Source organism: Phacochoerus africanus, chromosome 14 (assembly GCF_016906955.1).
Source record: "Phacochoerus africanus isolate WHEZ1 chromosome 14, ROS_Pafr_v1, whole genome shotgun sequence".
NCBI classification, from domain to species: domain Eukaryota; kingdom Metazoa; phylum Chordata; class Mammalia; order Artiodactyla; family Suidae; genus Phacochoerus; species Phacochoerus africanus.
Window position 1 is genome coordinate 11620809 of NC_062557.1, and position 13561 is coordinate 11634369.

The following is a 13561-nucleotide window of genomic DNA, read 5'->3' on the forward strand; positions in this document are numbered from 1 at the left end:
TTTTATAGAAGGCAAAGGCGAGCGAGGCATTGTGCCAGCTTTCACATGGCTCACGGCAGGGCCAGGACAGGGCCAGGCCAGTGAGGGGCCCGGGACACATGTCGGGAGGCAACACTCCCTGTCAGGGTCGCCCAAAGAGCAGGTGTCCAGTTTTAAATAGGAAGAGGTATCAATGAACGAGTCTAATGTGATGTCACGTAGTCAGAATCTCTAAGGCGCGGTTGAAGCACAGCGAGGAGTGGTTCGTTCTTAGGAAAACATCCTTTGGGATTTTCAGGGCGTGTCCCTTGGAGAAACCTGCATTGTTTGCCCCTTTCCCCTAATAGCACAAAAGGTATTATCTTGAGCCCCTGGACACATCCTCCAGGGCCCGACACGATGGAATGTACACTGTGGGCTTTGAAAGGAAAGCCTCGACTTTAGGGTCTCAAGTAAGAGCCAAGAGAAGACATGAGCTGGGTTTATTGAATGAACCCAGGGTCAGAGCCCCCGGCTTGGGCCCAGAAGCCTCGTTAACTCCCCCTTCTCCCCCTACAGTCGTGAAACCCAGTGGGGTCCACCTCAAACTGGTCCTGAGGTTCTCGGACTTCGGGAAGGCCATGTTCAAACCCATGAGGTAAGGGACTTGCCTTCCTCCCGCCATCCACGCCCAGCTGCGCCTGCGCGGGGGAGTCGTGCCCAAACATTAATAAAGCGGTCTAAAGTCTTTAAGCCAGTCCTTTACAGACTCTCTCTCGGGCGATCTGCCCAGGCGTGTAACGGCTTGGTTGATAATAATTACAAATGGTAAGAGCCAGGTCTTTGCTGGTAAGGCTACATATTTGGCATGAATTGTGTCTCTGGATTATGTACCATGAGTCAGGTCCTGTGTCTACAGATGAGGAACTGAGGCTGGGGGAGGTCAGCTCGCTGCTGCCTCCCAGCGGCAAGCAGTGGAGCCGGGATTCAAATGCAGGCTGCTGGATCGCTAAATTAACACTCTACCGCATGGTCGAGCCTCACTTTCGTCCAAGGTGGGACCCTCAAAAAGTATCCTAGTATCTTCATAATACTGTTTGTTCTGATTGAAAAACTAGACAATGAAGAAAGGCTACTCGGAAGTCAATTGCGCTTTTTTTTTTTTTTGTCTTTATAGGTCTGCACCTACCGCATATGAAAGTTCCCAGGCTAAGGAGTAGAATCGGAGCTGCACCTGCCAGTCTACACCGCAGCCACAGCAACGAAGGATCTGAGCCACATCTGTGACCTACACCACAGCTCACAACAACGCCAGATCCTTAACCCACGGAGCAAGGCCAGGGATGGAACCCCCGTCCTCATGGGTACTGGTCGGACTCTTTACCCCTAAGCCACGACAGGAACGCCATCAATCACAATTCTAAGTTCTATTTTATTCATAACAACAGCAACTATAGGCCCTTAACATTTTGTAGTGTATACACATGGGTGAAATAATACGTGTTCAGTCTTTGGACAGAGATGAGTGTGCATATGGATTCCTGGCCCCCACACGGTCTATGGCCCATAGGTGTGCGTGTCCTGAATCAGGAATGGTCCCCTGGAGATGACACACCCCAGGGAAAATGACCCGGGAAGGGTTCCTGTTACCCGAGTCATGCTTTCTGCCAGAATGCACTGGCTTCTGGTGGAATCCCATCAGGGTGACTTAGGTTCCAAACCTCCCATCAACAGAGACGCCTATTGAAAGCCCAGCAGGTGGCTCTGGTGGTGGAGTGAGCACTGCTGGATAAGGCATCTTAGTCTCTGCACTGTGGCAAAAGCACTTATCAAATACTAAGCGCTTATACACTTAGGCTTGTAAAGTACTGAGGAGAGCTTTGTAAGACATCAGCTGCACATTGGAATGACTCGAAGAGCCTTACAAAAAACCCCGATGCCCCAGTCCCACCCTCAGAGTCCAGTAGGACTGGTCTCGGGGCTCGCTTGTGATCTCAATGCCCAGTCAGTCTTAAAACCACTGCTGTGGATGGAGTTCCCGTCGTGGCTCAGTGGTTAACGAATCTGACTAGGAACCATGAGGTTGTGGGTCCGATCCCTGGCCTTGCTCAGGGGGTTGAGGATCCGGCATTGACGTGAGCTGTGGTGTAGGTCATAGATGCGGCTCGGATCCCACGTTGCTGTGGCTCTGGCGGAGGCTGGCGGCTGCAGCTCCAATTGGACCCCTAGCCTGGGAACCTCCATATGCCGCGGGAGCAGCCCTAGAAAAGGCATAAAGACCAAAAAAAAAAAAAAAAAAAACCCCACTGCCATGGAGTTCCCTGGTGGCTCAAGGGGTTAAGGATCCAGTGCTGTCAAGGGTGCAAGCACAAAAAAAAGAAAAAAGAAAACCCACTGCCACAGAAGGAGATCCTCCATTTTTCCATGGGAAAATCCAAAACCTGAGTTCATTGGTCAATTTAAATATATACCTTTTCAGGGGTTCCCATTGTGGTTCAGCAGGTTAAGAACTGACTAGTATCCATGAGGATGCCAGTTCAATCGCTGACCTCGCTCATTGTTAAGCGCCAGCATTGCTGTAAGCTGCAGTGTAGGCCGCAGATGCAGCTCAGGTCCCGAGTTGCTGTGGTTGTGGCGTAGGCCTGGAGCTACAGCTCCAATTCAACCCCTAGGCTGGGAACTTCCATATGCCAGGAGTACGGCCCTAAAAAGACACCTCCTCCCCCAAAAAATACATATATATAACTTCTCAGAGATGTACATGAAATGAGGGTGTGTCTGCCTATTTAATTTACCGATGGGGAAAAAACCTCATCATATGAAACAACACGGAGATCTGGAAATACTGCTTTGTTTCCCCCCGTCTCACATGTCACTTGCCCCCAGTTTTTGCCATTGGTCCTGATCATCAGTAGAGTCAAGTTTAGGGTCAATGTTAAACCAGTGTTGGAGTTCCTGTCATGGCGCAGTGGTTAACAAATCCGACTAGGAACCATGAGGTTGCGGGTTCGATCCCTGCCCTTGCTCAGTGGGTTAAGGATCCGGCGTTGCCGTGAGCTGTGGTGTGGGTCGCAGATGCAGCTCAGATCCTGCGTTGCTGTGGCTCTGGCGTAGGCCAGCAGCTACAGCTCCGATTAGACCCCTAGCCCGGGAACCTCTGTATGCAGCGGGAGTGGCCCTAGAAAAGACAAAAAGACCAAAAAAAAAAGTTAAACCAGTGTTAAATTCTACCCCCATCGCTACCACTGTTTTTAACCAGTTGAGTCAGATAATAAAACCAGCAGTTGAACGAATCTGTCCCAAACAAAATTAAGAAATTGAGAGGCCAGCCCCTGTCATTTGAGACTCTGCGAGAACTAAAATACAGAAAGACTCCCTTTTCTGAGGGACCGTTTGGGGAGGGGATCTCATCTTATATTCAGGCATATATAAGACTAAAAACAAAACCAAACAAACTTGTGTTCCTTTTAAAAGAGAAACAGTGGTGAACACATGTGGCCATCAGCCCAGGTTCCAGAAGCAGTCATGGGATCCTCTGGGCGTCACTCAGCAGAACACAGAGCCACCAGCGAACTGGGGCCGTTAGAGTTTTAAACGATTGTCATGGTTAGTCATGCACGTCTAATGTGTACTCAGAACTGAGCACCACTTAGAGGAAGCGGAAGGAACACTGATGTAGGAACACGAGAGGTTAAAGAGAAGCATAAAAATAATGATAAGTCTGCAGAGTCACCACATTATCACCAGATGCGTGAATTGCATTCTCTGAGCAAAATTCGTATATGGCACAGTAGCACGTCTGTAATTTTTAAAAACTGGAAGCGAAGCTCCCTTTGGGGAAGGAAAAGCTGCTCACAATCTGTCTGGCTTGCAAGAAAGCAGGAGAAGGAACAGCCTAAAACCTCTTGGTCTTGTCAATTACAAACAAAAGGAAAAACTGCTCAAATGAACCTTTTGTTTTCCTGAGTACAATGCAGAAGCTTCCAACATCGGGTCACAGAAGTCATTTTACCTGTGCTCATGCCATAACACAGAGTTTAATCTGTATTTTATAAAATTTAGTCCCACGCCAAACTATCATTTTAAAATGTATTTCTTGAGAAAGCATGCATTTCTATAAATAATATGAAAAGCATGTGTCCCTTTTTAAAAAAGAAAAGTGGCAACTTATCTTTGGGTAGCATAAATTATGACCATGATTAAAGATGATACTGTTTTTGGTCTTGCCTGCAGCATGCATAAATTCCCAGGCCAGGGATCAAACCGGTACCATAGCAGCCACCTGAGCCATCGTGGTGGCAACACCGGTTCCTTAACCACCAAGCCACCAGGGAACTCCAGAGATTGTATTTTTAATGTAATAATACAGTCTATACAACAAGAAATACACCATGCTTCTCGTGCTTTGGGAAGTACTAATGTAAAGGAAAAATGATTTTCAAATTTAAAATCACTTCTAAACACGCCACATGAAAATGAGGAAATGACGTTTTAGAAAATTCTAAAGGCCATCCGAGAGTCTGTGTATTCTTATGTATAGAATTCAGGGATTAAAACATGATTAGGGGGCTCACTGGGTTAAGAATCTGGTGCCGTCACTGTTTGTGCCTCTGATTACAGTTGTGGCGGGGATTCGATCCCTGGCCTGGGAACTTCCATGTACTGACAAAAAAAAAAAAGGAGATTAGGACACCTGGACAGCCCTTGCTGGCCTGGACATTCAGCATGCTGATGAGGAAGAGCAGTTCAGGCCTGGGCACGGAAGCCTGTCCTCCCAATGTGGCCGCACCTCTCTTTTAAGAGAGGCCCCGCTTTCGGCAGCCCCTTGCTGAGGTTTCCAGGACTGGCTGGGGTGTTTTGCAAAGCACACATCATCACTGTTCAAATCATGGGTGCTTCTTATTTACAGAGTCCCACAACAGTGCGTTTCTTTCCACTGTCATTTGCTTTTGCAGCCACAGTGCAGCCCCACGCAGTGGGTTATAAAATGATTCCAGGGTCATCCGTCTTCCGAGGATGATGAGCATCAAGACAAGTAACCTGGGGCTAGAAGCCAGGATGCCCTTAGTTGTTTGAAGTCAAACAATTTTTTTTAATTATTGGGAGGCACCTCTCTGAACAGACACACTCAGCCGGCCCATCCCAAGCAGACACGATGATGCTTTTCAGGAAGCCATTAGAGATCTTAAAATGTACATAAATAAATAGCCTCTACATCAGCCTCCCTCAACTCTCTGGCAGGGCCACCCTCATGACCCAGCTGAGGCTCCTCCAGGGGACAGTCGATTCACCCCCACCACGCGAGCATGCAGAGCGTCTCTGCTTTTCAAATGTCAGTCATACTAAATTGCATCTCTAGGGCACTTTCCCTTTCATAAAGTCCTGTCTCGTACCCCACCTCCCTTAATCCTTGGCATCTGAGTTTATACTACCTCTGGTCTGTTAGCCAGTCCCCTGTCTTTTGTAGAAAACGGTATTTCTTTCCCCTCAATTACTGGGTTTTTAAAAGAATCAGCCACTGTCACCAAAGCTGCTTGAGTGGGAGGCTTGACCTTGGTGCTGCCTACAGGACAGTGACTTTGCCACAAACCTGGCTCCTCCTGCCAGGCAAGCCTTCTCCAAGCCCAGGGAGCCTCGGCCTTTCCTGATGTGTCATTCCTTCAGCTGTGGGTCCATTAAAAGCATGAAAGCACGTTTTCCTTTCCACCTGGTCACGTTCACCAGCTCCCGTCTCAGGCTCCCAGCTGAAGCCTGAGTGCGGGACGTGATGCCTTCTTTCCTTCCAGACAGCAGCGGGATGAAGAGACACCCGAGGACTTCTTCTATTTCATCGACTTTCAGAGACACAACGCTGAGATTGCAGCTTTCCACCTGGACAGGTAGGGTCTGGCCTGGACAGGTAGGAGATGATGCTGACTGCAGAGGGCAGTCCCAGAGGGTACACGGGGAGCCCCGCAGGGGGCCCTGCCTGGCTTTCCTGTGTGATCGTCTCCATGAACCCCAGTGATATGTCTTCACACCCAGCATGTCCCATCTAACCCCACGGATTGAAAAGCACAAGGTCTTTTAACATAACTAAAAGAATGACTTAGAAGGAAAACTAACCCTGCCGGGATGCTTGAGCTGCCGATTGAACATGACGTTTCCCTTTGCTCTAGTTTCCCAATTTGAAACAGAAAGAATGTGCCCACTCCCATTTCTCTGAAGAGTCTCAAGGTGAGACTTAAGACTTAAAAAAAAAAAAAAAAAAAGACTCAGGAGTTCCCGTCATGGCTCGGTGGTTAATAAATCCGACTAGGAACCATGAGGTTGCAGGTTCAATCTCTGGCCTTGCTCAGTGGGTTGGGGATCTGGCATTGCTGTGAGCTGTGGTGTAGGTCGCAGACACAGCTTGGATCTGGCATTGCTGTGACTGTGGTGTAGGCTGGCAGCTACAGCTCTGATTGGACCCCTAGCCTGGGAACCTCCACATGGAACGCAGGTGCGCCCCTAGAAAAGACAAAGACAAGAAAGAAAAAAAAGACTTAAAAAAAAAAAGGTGAGACCTCAAAGGGGACTTAAAAGGTGAAGGCACAGTCCTAAACTTCCTAGCTCCTCCGGTTTGCCCGTCATTGCTGCCAAGGTGTGGTCTATGCACTGACGGCCTGGGCACCCCCAGGAGCTTTTAACACATGTGGAATCTCAGTCCCACCCCGCACCCGGTGACTCAGAGCCTGCATTTGAACAAATCCCAATGACGCATGTGCACACTGAAGCACGAGACGCTCTGACCTAGGACACAGTTTGGATGGTGGGAGGTTCACCCAGGAGGCTGGATGAGATAAAGATTCCTTTCCCACCCCTTCTCCCAGCCGCTTAGATGTGGGCTTGCCTTGGGCACTGGCAGCTCAGCCCTGCAGAGACCCCACCCCCCCACCTCAGCTGGGTCCGTTCAGGAAGCTCCATTGGTTTCTAATGGGCGACCAGCCCTCAGCTCTGAACAGGGCTCCCTCTCTTCCAGGATTCTGGACTTCCGACGGGTGCCACCAACAGTGGGGAGACTAGTTAATGTCACCAAGGAAATCCTAGAGGTCACCAAGAATGAAATCCTGCAGAGTGTCTTCTTTGTCTCTCCAGGTAGGGTCCGGGCCAAAGCAACATTCTGGGGTCTAGGAAGGTGGTGGGCCAGAGTGGTCTGCCTCCTGCCGGGACCACCCTCCATCACTGGGTGGGTAGGGCTGCCACCAGACACTCTTAGGCTGGCACACCCGAGCACTCCATGAGATAACGGGGGGTGGGAGATGGTTTACATGAAAGACTAACTAGCCTGTGTGGCCACTGGACTCTAGTGCCGGCCCCCCGGGAACCAGATGCCATCCATTCAAACAAAGACCTTTCATCACCCCTTTCCGTCGTAGGGGTGCAATTCAGTGAGGCTGGGTCCCACACTTTCTCTGCTCTGAGACATTTGAACATTGGTACCCAGGATGCTCTGTTTAGTTGCCTTCACAAGCCCCTACATCTGGAAGAGGCAATCTTTTCTTTTTGTCCTGCCTTTTCCCGAGCCCTGAGTGCAGGGTCTCCCCTCCCTCCCAGTGGCTGTCTTGGGGGCAGGAAGATGGCGTGCCCCCTCCTGTCACTGCTCTCTTGTCCTCCACCCTCCAGCCAGCAATGTCTGCTTCTTTGCCAAGTGCCCGTACATGTGCAAGACGGAGTACGCGGTCTGCGGCAACCCGCACCTGCTGGAGGGCTCCCTCTCCGCCTTCCTGCCATCTCTCAACCTGGCCCCCCGGCTGTCTGTGCCCAACCCCTGGATCCGCTCCTACTCGCTGGCAGGAAAAGAGGAGTGAGTTGGCCCCCTGGCCACAAGGCCAGCCCACGGCCCTGAGAGTGGCCATGGGCCCTGTGCCCAGGACTTGCCGCTAGGCCGGCTTTGGGGTCCCTGAAGCTGCCTCAGCCCTCCTTTGCCTCATCTCATGTGGATCCTGGGTGTCTGTTCCGTCCCTTTAGTTCATGCATTTCAGTCATAAAGAGCCCCCTGCGTACCAGCTCTAGGTGCTGGGAGAGGACACAGAAACCAAAGACACAGGCTCTTCTTGCAAGAAGCTCCACGGTCCAGGGGAGGTTTGGTCAGACAGTAGCCAGATCATGAAAACGTGGCGGACACCTGCTGTCCTGCAGAGTCGCACACAGGGAGCCCGCAGGAGGGACCCGGGGTCCCTGCCCCGGGAAGCCAGGCGGACCTCATGCCAGTTCCCTGGGGCCTAGCGCACTCGCTGGCCCAGAGGAGTCCTCCGCTAATCCTAGTCCACCCAGGGGTTCGTCCACCCAGACACCCTAGTCGTGGAGGGAAGGGAAGTATCCAGGCGGGAACTTCGGGGGGATCTGGCAGATCCTAAGGGACTCGTGAAGGCTGAGGAAGAGCCCACCAAATGAAAGGGACCTGGGGGCTCTCCGTGCAGAGGGACTCATGCGACCGAGCAATAGCAGAGAATGGCTTGCCCGGAACAGCTCAGGAGGCTGCGGGGAGGGGCTGCAGGGGAGGCAGGCGAGGGACGAGGAGGGGGCAGCCTCCCCCCTCTGCCCGTCCATCCGGCGCCCAGAAGAGCAGACGTAGGATGGGGCCCAGAACCTTCTCAGCACATGGAGCCTGTAGCTCCCGTGTATCTTTGCCCAGGGTCCTCCTGGATGTACCCGGCCACCACGTGCAGGCTAAGGAGCTGCCACCAGCCCCAGGCAGGACCAGGGAGGCAGGGGTGAGGGTCCCCCGACCCCCTGCCATTGTCATGGCTTTTCCAGCTCCGGGCCTCCTTCTGCCCCTCAGGTGGGAGGTCAATCCACTTTACTGCGACACAGTGAAGCAGGTCTACCCGCACAACAGCAGCAACCGGCTTCTCAACATCATCGACATGGCCATCTTCGACTTCCTGACAGGTGCGTGTCCGCGCGGGGAGCCCCGCAGAAGCGGGCTCTGCGGTCGGGCTGGGGCTCTGGGACCCCCGGCCGCCAGCTACAGCCTGGCCCACGCGGCAGAAGAGCCTCACGCCGTCCACAGGCTCAGCCGTGGCAGAGGCCCCAGGGGACAGAACAGGCTCCCTCTCTGGAGGGGACATGGCTCCAAGGGCAGGCACACAGGCCTCGGACTGGAAGTTATCTGTTCCCTTCACCCTCCGAGTGAGCAGACCCGGGGTGGGGGGTCAGGTGCACAGTGAGAGTGTAGCGGCAGGAGGGCCTAGCAAAGGGACTGCCAAGCCTCTCAGGGACCAGGGGAAGCTCGGGACAAAGACAGGTGTGAAGGCAGCTGCCCCCACGCCTCCACCTAAAGTGGGACAGCAGCCACCCCAGCTCGCGCCCTCCGGGAGGCTCACTCCTCTGCGTTTCTAACGGCGGCAGCTGAGGCGCTGGGGCGAGGAAGGCAAAGCATCCCCAAGGAGCATTAAGAGATCAGCCAGGGGCCGCAGTGGCTGGGAAACGCCTCAGGTTGGCAAACAGCCCACATCAGGGTTGGTTGGTTTGGCGTCCTTCCCGCTCTGCACTTTCACCAGGAACCCTGGGGAAATGACAGCTCGAGGCCTGGGTTCAGGCTCCAGCCTCTGAACAGCCAGCAGGCCCACGCCTCGGGAGAACTCAGAGGTCAGGAGCCGACGACGTCCCCTGGCCTCCGGGCCCTGGCTCCACTGTCTCCCTCCTCCACAGGCAACATGGACCGGCACCACTACGAGATGTTCACCAAATTTGGGGATGATGGGTTCCTTATTCACCTCGACAACGCCAGAGGGTAAGCGCACCTCCTCTCCCGGCCGTACCCCGGCTCAGGGGGTGCCGGGGCCCCGAGAATGAGGAGCCTCTGCTGTAGTGTCCCCTGCCCCCTGGCCCTCCTTGTTCCGCTCCCTCCGCTCTTGATCTTTGCTGAGTACCACGTGGTTCTCCTCCAGCCTAAGTGCGCTTGTGAAAGAGACGGATGTTTTCTGTAATTTTCACTCCGAGGTTCACTCCGGGAGGCAAGCACATGACTCACCCTCAGGGTCTGGCCTTGGCCCTCCGCGGTGTGGGAATAAACGCATGAATGACGGCTTGGTTTTAACATCTTTGGACAGAGGCTTTTGGGACGTGATTGAGAAGGGCTGGCGAGGCGGCTGCGTGATCCCTGCATCTTTATCCCCAGCTGTGATTCAAGAAAAGGCAGCGGTGGAGGAGGAGGAGGAGATGTGAAGGGGGGAGGAAAGTGCTCGCCCCCCATGAAAGCCTGTTTCTCCTTCCAGGTTCGGACGACACTCCCAGGACGAAATCTCCATCCTCTCACCGCTCTCCCAGTGCTGCCGGTGAGCTTTCAGTTCAGGGACAGGTCACAGTTGTGACACTTTGTCCTGCTGGCAACCAAGCTCCCAAGGTCTTAGGCAGTTTTCATTGGTCCAGGGCATGGGTGGGTAGGATGACAGCAATTAACCTCGTTTCTTATCCTACAACTACCGGATTTTCCCCAGCACACCTCACACCCTTTCATCTCTCAGCACGGGGTGACTTCGCATGTCATCTTTCAGACCTTTCCTCGCCAGCTTTAATCTTTAACCCACTCTGATAACCACGCACTCGTGCAGAGCCTCAGTCTCTGATGTGACTCATCGGCCCTCTGCTTTGCCTGGCACGCGCCTAAGTTCATGTATATTCCCACTTGACCGCTGTCTCGGCAAAGTCCTGACTGAAGTCCCATCAAATCACACCAGATTAAAAGGATGTGCTCGGCCCTCCATCTGGCCAGCGCTTCTCCAGAGATCCTCTAACCCGCTTCCATGCCTCTCTCGTGTTTCAGCCAGGCTGGTAGAAACTGTCTACTTGCTTAGCTGCAGCATCTATGGCTCGTCAGGAACATGGGGTTCACACGGAGCAAAACTGTCTCCATTTCCAGCTGGAAAACTCAAGAGCAGGGCCTGAAGTGACTTTCTTCACTTCCTGGGTTACCTTAAATGTCCCTCCCTCTCTTCGCCTCTCTCTGAGGAGGTCTGGCTAGGAGTTATGACAAAAGTTGGACAGTCAAGCTGCTTACACGTCAGAGTCCAAGTCAGAGTCCTACATAAAAAGAAGTTACAATCCTAAAGTCGAGATTGGGCCTACCCTACTTCCATCCCTGATTCTAGAATGTGACACAGAAAAATATTACAAAGTTGAACAGAAAAATAACTTGGAGCCCAACAGTATCTACAGCTTTTGAGGTGACAAACGTTTTCATCATTTCACCTACTGGAAATTTCTCTCATTAGCTTTAAATCGCCTTGAAAAGGCAATATACAGCGCTTCTGTTTTGATTCCCTTAGGAATATCAGGTGCCTGGGTCCAGCCTCACTAGGGTGCAGCATTACAGTTGTTAAGAAGAGTACAAACGGCTCAGCAGGACCAAAAGGCCACTGGACTAAAAGGCCACTGGCAAAGGACTGCAAAATACTGGATGTCACCTTTTGATCATTCCCTTTTCACCTGGTTTTCATAAAATGTGCCTGAGAAGACACTGGGGGAGAAGGCTCTCAGAACGTCAGCACTCACAGCCGCTTGCGGGGAAAGAAGTAAGTTCACAGAGCTTTTTTCTTTACATTTACTTATATGTTCCTGTGACTTTGTCCTTCCAGCATAAAAAGGAAGACACTTCTGCACCTGCAGCTGCTGGCCCAGGCCGACTACAGACTCAGCGACGTGATGCGGGAGTCGCTGCTGGAGGACCAGCTCACCCCCGTGCTCACAGAGCCCCACCTCCTGGCCCTGGATCGCAGGCTCCAGACCATCCTCAGGACAGTGGAGCGGTGCATAGAGGCCCACGGAGAGCAGAGCGTCGTAGCCGGCGGCCCCGAGGAACAGCCAGCCCCGGACTCTGGCCGGGCCAACCTGACAAGCTAGGGGCTGGACGAGTCGGACTTCAGACACTACACCTGGAGCCCGCGGGGGACTCTTGAGGGTGGGCCACTGCTTCCTCATGGCCCCCATGCAGGCTGGGGGTCCTAGGGCAGGAGCTCATGAAGCAGACAGGGCACTGGGATGATTCTAAAAGAGCAAAAGTGGGATCCACTGGACTTTCCTCCTCGGTGCACTGCCTTGGCTTCCTGTTTCCCAGGAAGCTCTGCCTCATCGAGGCCATGGACCACCTGCAGAGCCCACTGGGAAATCTGGATACGGGTCCAGCCAGGCAGCCTAGTTCCCAGGAGAGAAAATTAACAAATAAAACTAAAGGACATCAGATGGACACCTCCAGATCTTTATTCCGTTTACAAGAACTAATTCCCATCCAGATAAAACATCTGGCATCAACACACACACCCACCCCTAATATGGTAACTTCTAAACTGGTTCAAAGTAGACTTCACACTTTCTATTCATATTCCAATCATGGTGCCCCAATCTGAATACAATAATCCCGACTGACTAGCCAGTCTTAAAGTGATTTCTCAGAAACATTACGAGAGATAAAAATAACATAGGGATTTGCTCAGAAAATCAAAAAAGGGATGTTTCAGTCTGAAGAGTAAACATCAACTGAAAGAACATCAAGTACATCAGAATTAGCATCCAGGAAAAACAAGGGTGGTCTTGAAGGGGGGGCTGCCTAAGAATGGGTTCAGCGGGTGCACTAAGCCTGGACCAAGGCAGGAGAAAAGCCAGGGCTGACCACAACCCACCAACCACAATCCCCTTTCCCTTAAGACCCAGGAATTGTCCCCCACTTGTCCCCAAGAGAAGCAGGGGCTATCTGGAGAAGTCTGACATGCTAGCTGTCCCTCACCTCAGCTGCTGATTCAAAAAGGACTAAATCAAGTTTACTCCACAAGCCTCCCTAGAAAGCGGGTCTCTCAGGGATTTCCTGTCTTATCGGCCTGCTCCCTGCTGACCTGCTAATGTGTGAACAGGAGGCTTTGTTTCTCATTCCATAATCCATGTTTGTCTGAAAACACACATAATAGGAATGCATTCACATTAATCAACAAGTAAAAATGGCTAATTTCACCAGATCGACGTTTTTAATAAAGGCCAGAGGCTCAAATACTAGTATAAGTGGGGTTGGAAGCAGCTGTCACTAATGTGGGTATCAGGTCAAGAACTAGAGATGTCACCCAAGACGTCTGCAACGTGCCCAGAGAGAGCCCAAAGGGACATATTATAAAAATACTTCTGACCCCCCCATCAGTCCATTGCCCGGAACCTGTGTCTATGAGGGTAACCTCGCTACCACTCACGGAGCTCTTACACGTGTGAAAATCAACACACAGGTGTCTGGTCCTCCCGGACATACAGATACAATCTCCTACCTCCAATGTACCTCCAAGAAAACTAAGGCTAAAATCACACCCACTTAATGATTCCAAACTATTCCAAGGCATTCTTTCCCCTGTAACACAAAAACCCAACAGTACCTCTCTTAACCTTTTATGAAGTTGTATTTGTTTGCTTTAAAAAAAAAAAACTTAGAGGAAACTTAATCTCAGAGACTTGCATTACTGCATTACTGAGGTGTCCTCCCTGCAGCTCAGGGTTTCCCGCTTCATAAACTCTTTCCCTCCTTCAAGCCAATATTTATTTCTCTTTGGAGGGAGGACCAGGTAATTACACATAGAGAAACAAGAAAGATGCCGGCAGAGGTGTT

At 51.8% G+C, this 13561-nt stretch overlaps 1 protein-coding gene across 2 annotated transcripts in view; it reads left to right on the forward strand.

Moving 5' to 3' along the window:
* FAM20A (FAM20A golgi associated secretory pathway pseudokinase) overlaps positions 1–12160 on the forward strand; it is a 49970-nt gene extending 37810 nt beyond the window's left edge. For both annotated transcript variants that reach the window (XM_047757461.1, XM_047757462.1), the window contains exons 4-11: positions 538–616; positions 5745–5837; positions 6959–7074; positions 7603–7783; positions 8762–8871; positions 9634–9715; positions 10200–10259; positions 11559–12160. In XM_047757461.1, coding sequence (XP_047613417.1) covers positions 538–616; positions 5745–5837; positions 6959–7074; positions 7603–7783; positions 8762–8871; positions 9634–9715; positions 10200–10259; positions 11559–11823 — 986 coding nt within the window. In that variant the 3' untranslated portion in view covers positions 11824–12160. The remainder of the gene's footprint in view (positions 1–537; positions 617–5744; positions 5838–6958; positions 7075–7602; positions 7784–8761; positions 8872–9633; positions 9716–10199; positions 10260–11558) is intronic.
* The last annotated feature ends 1401 nt before the right edge of the window (positions 12161–13561 follow it).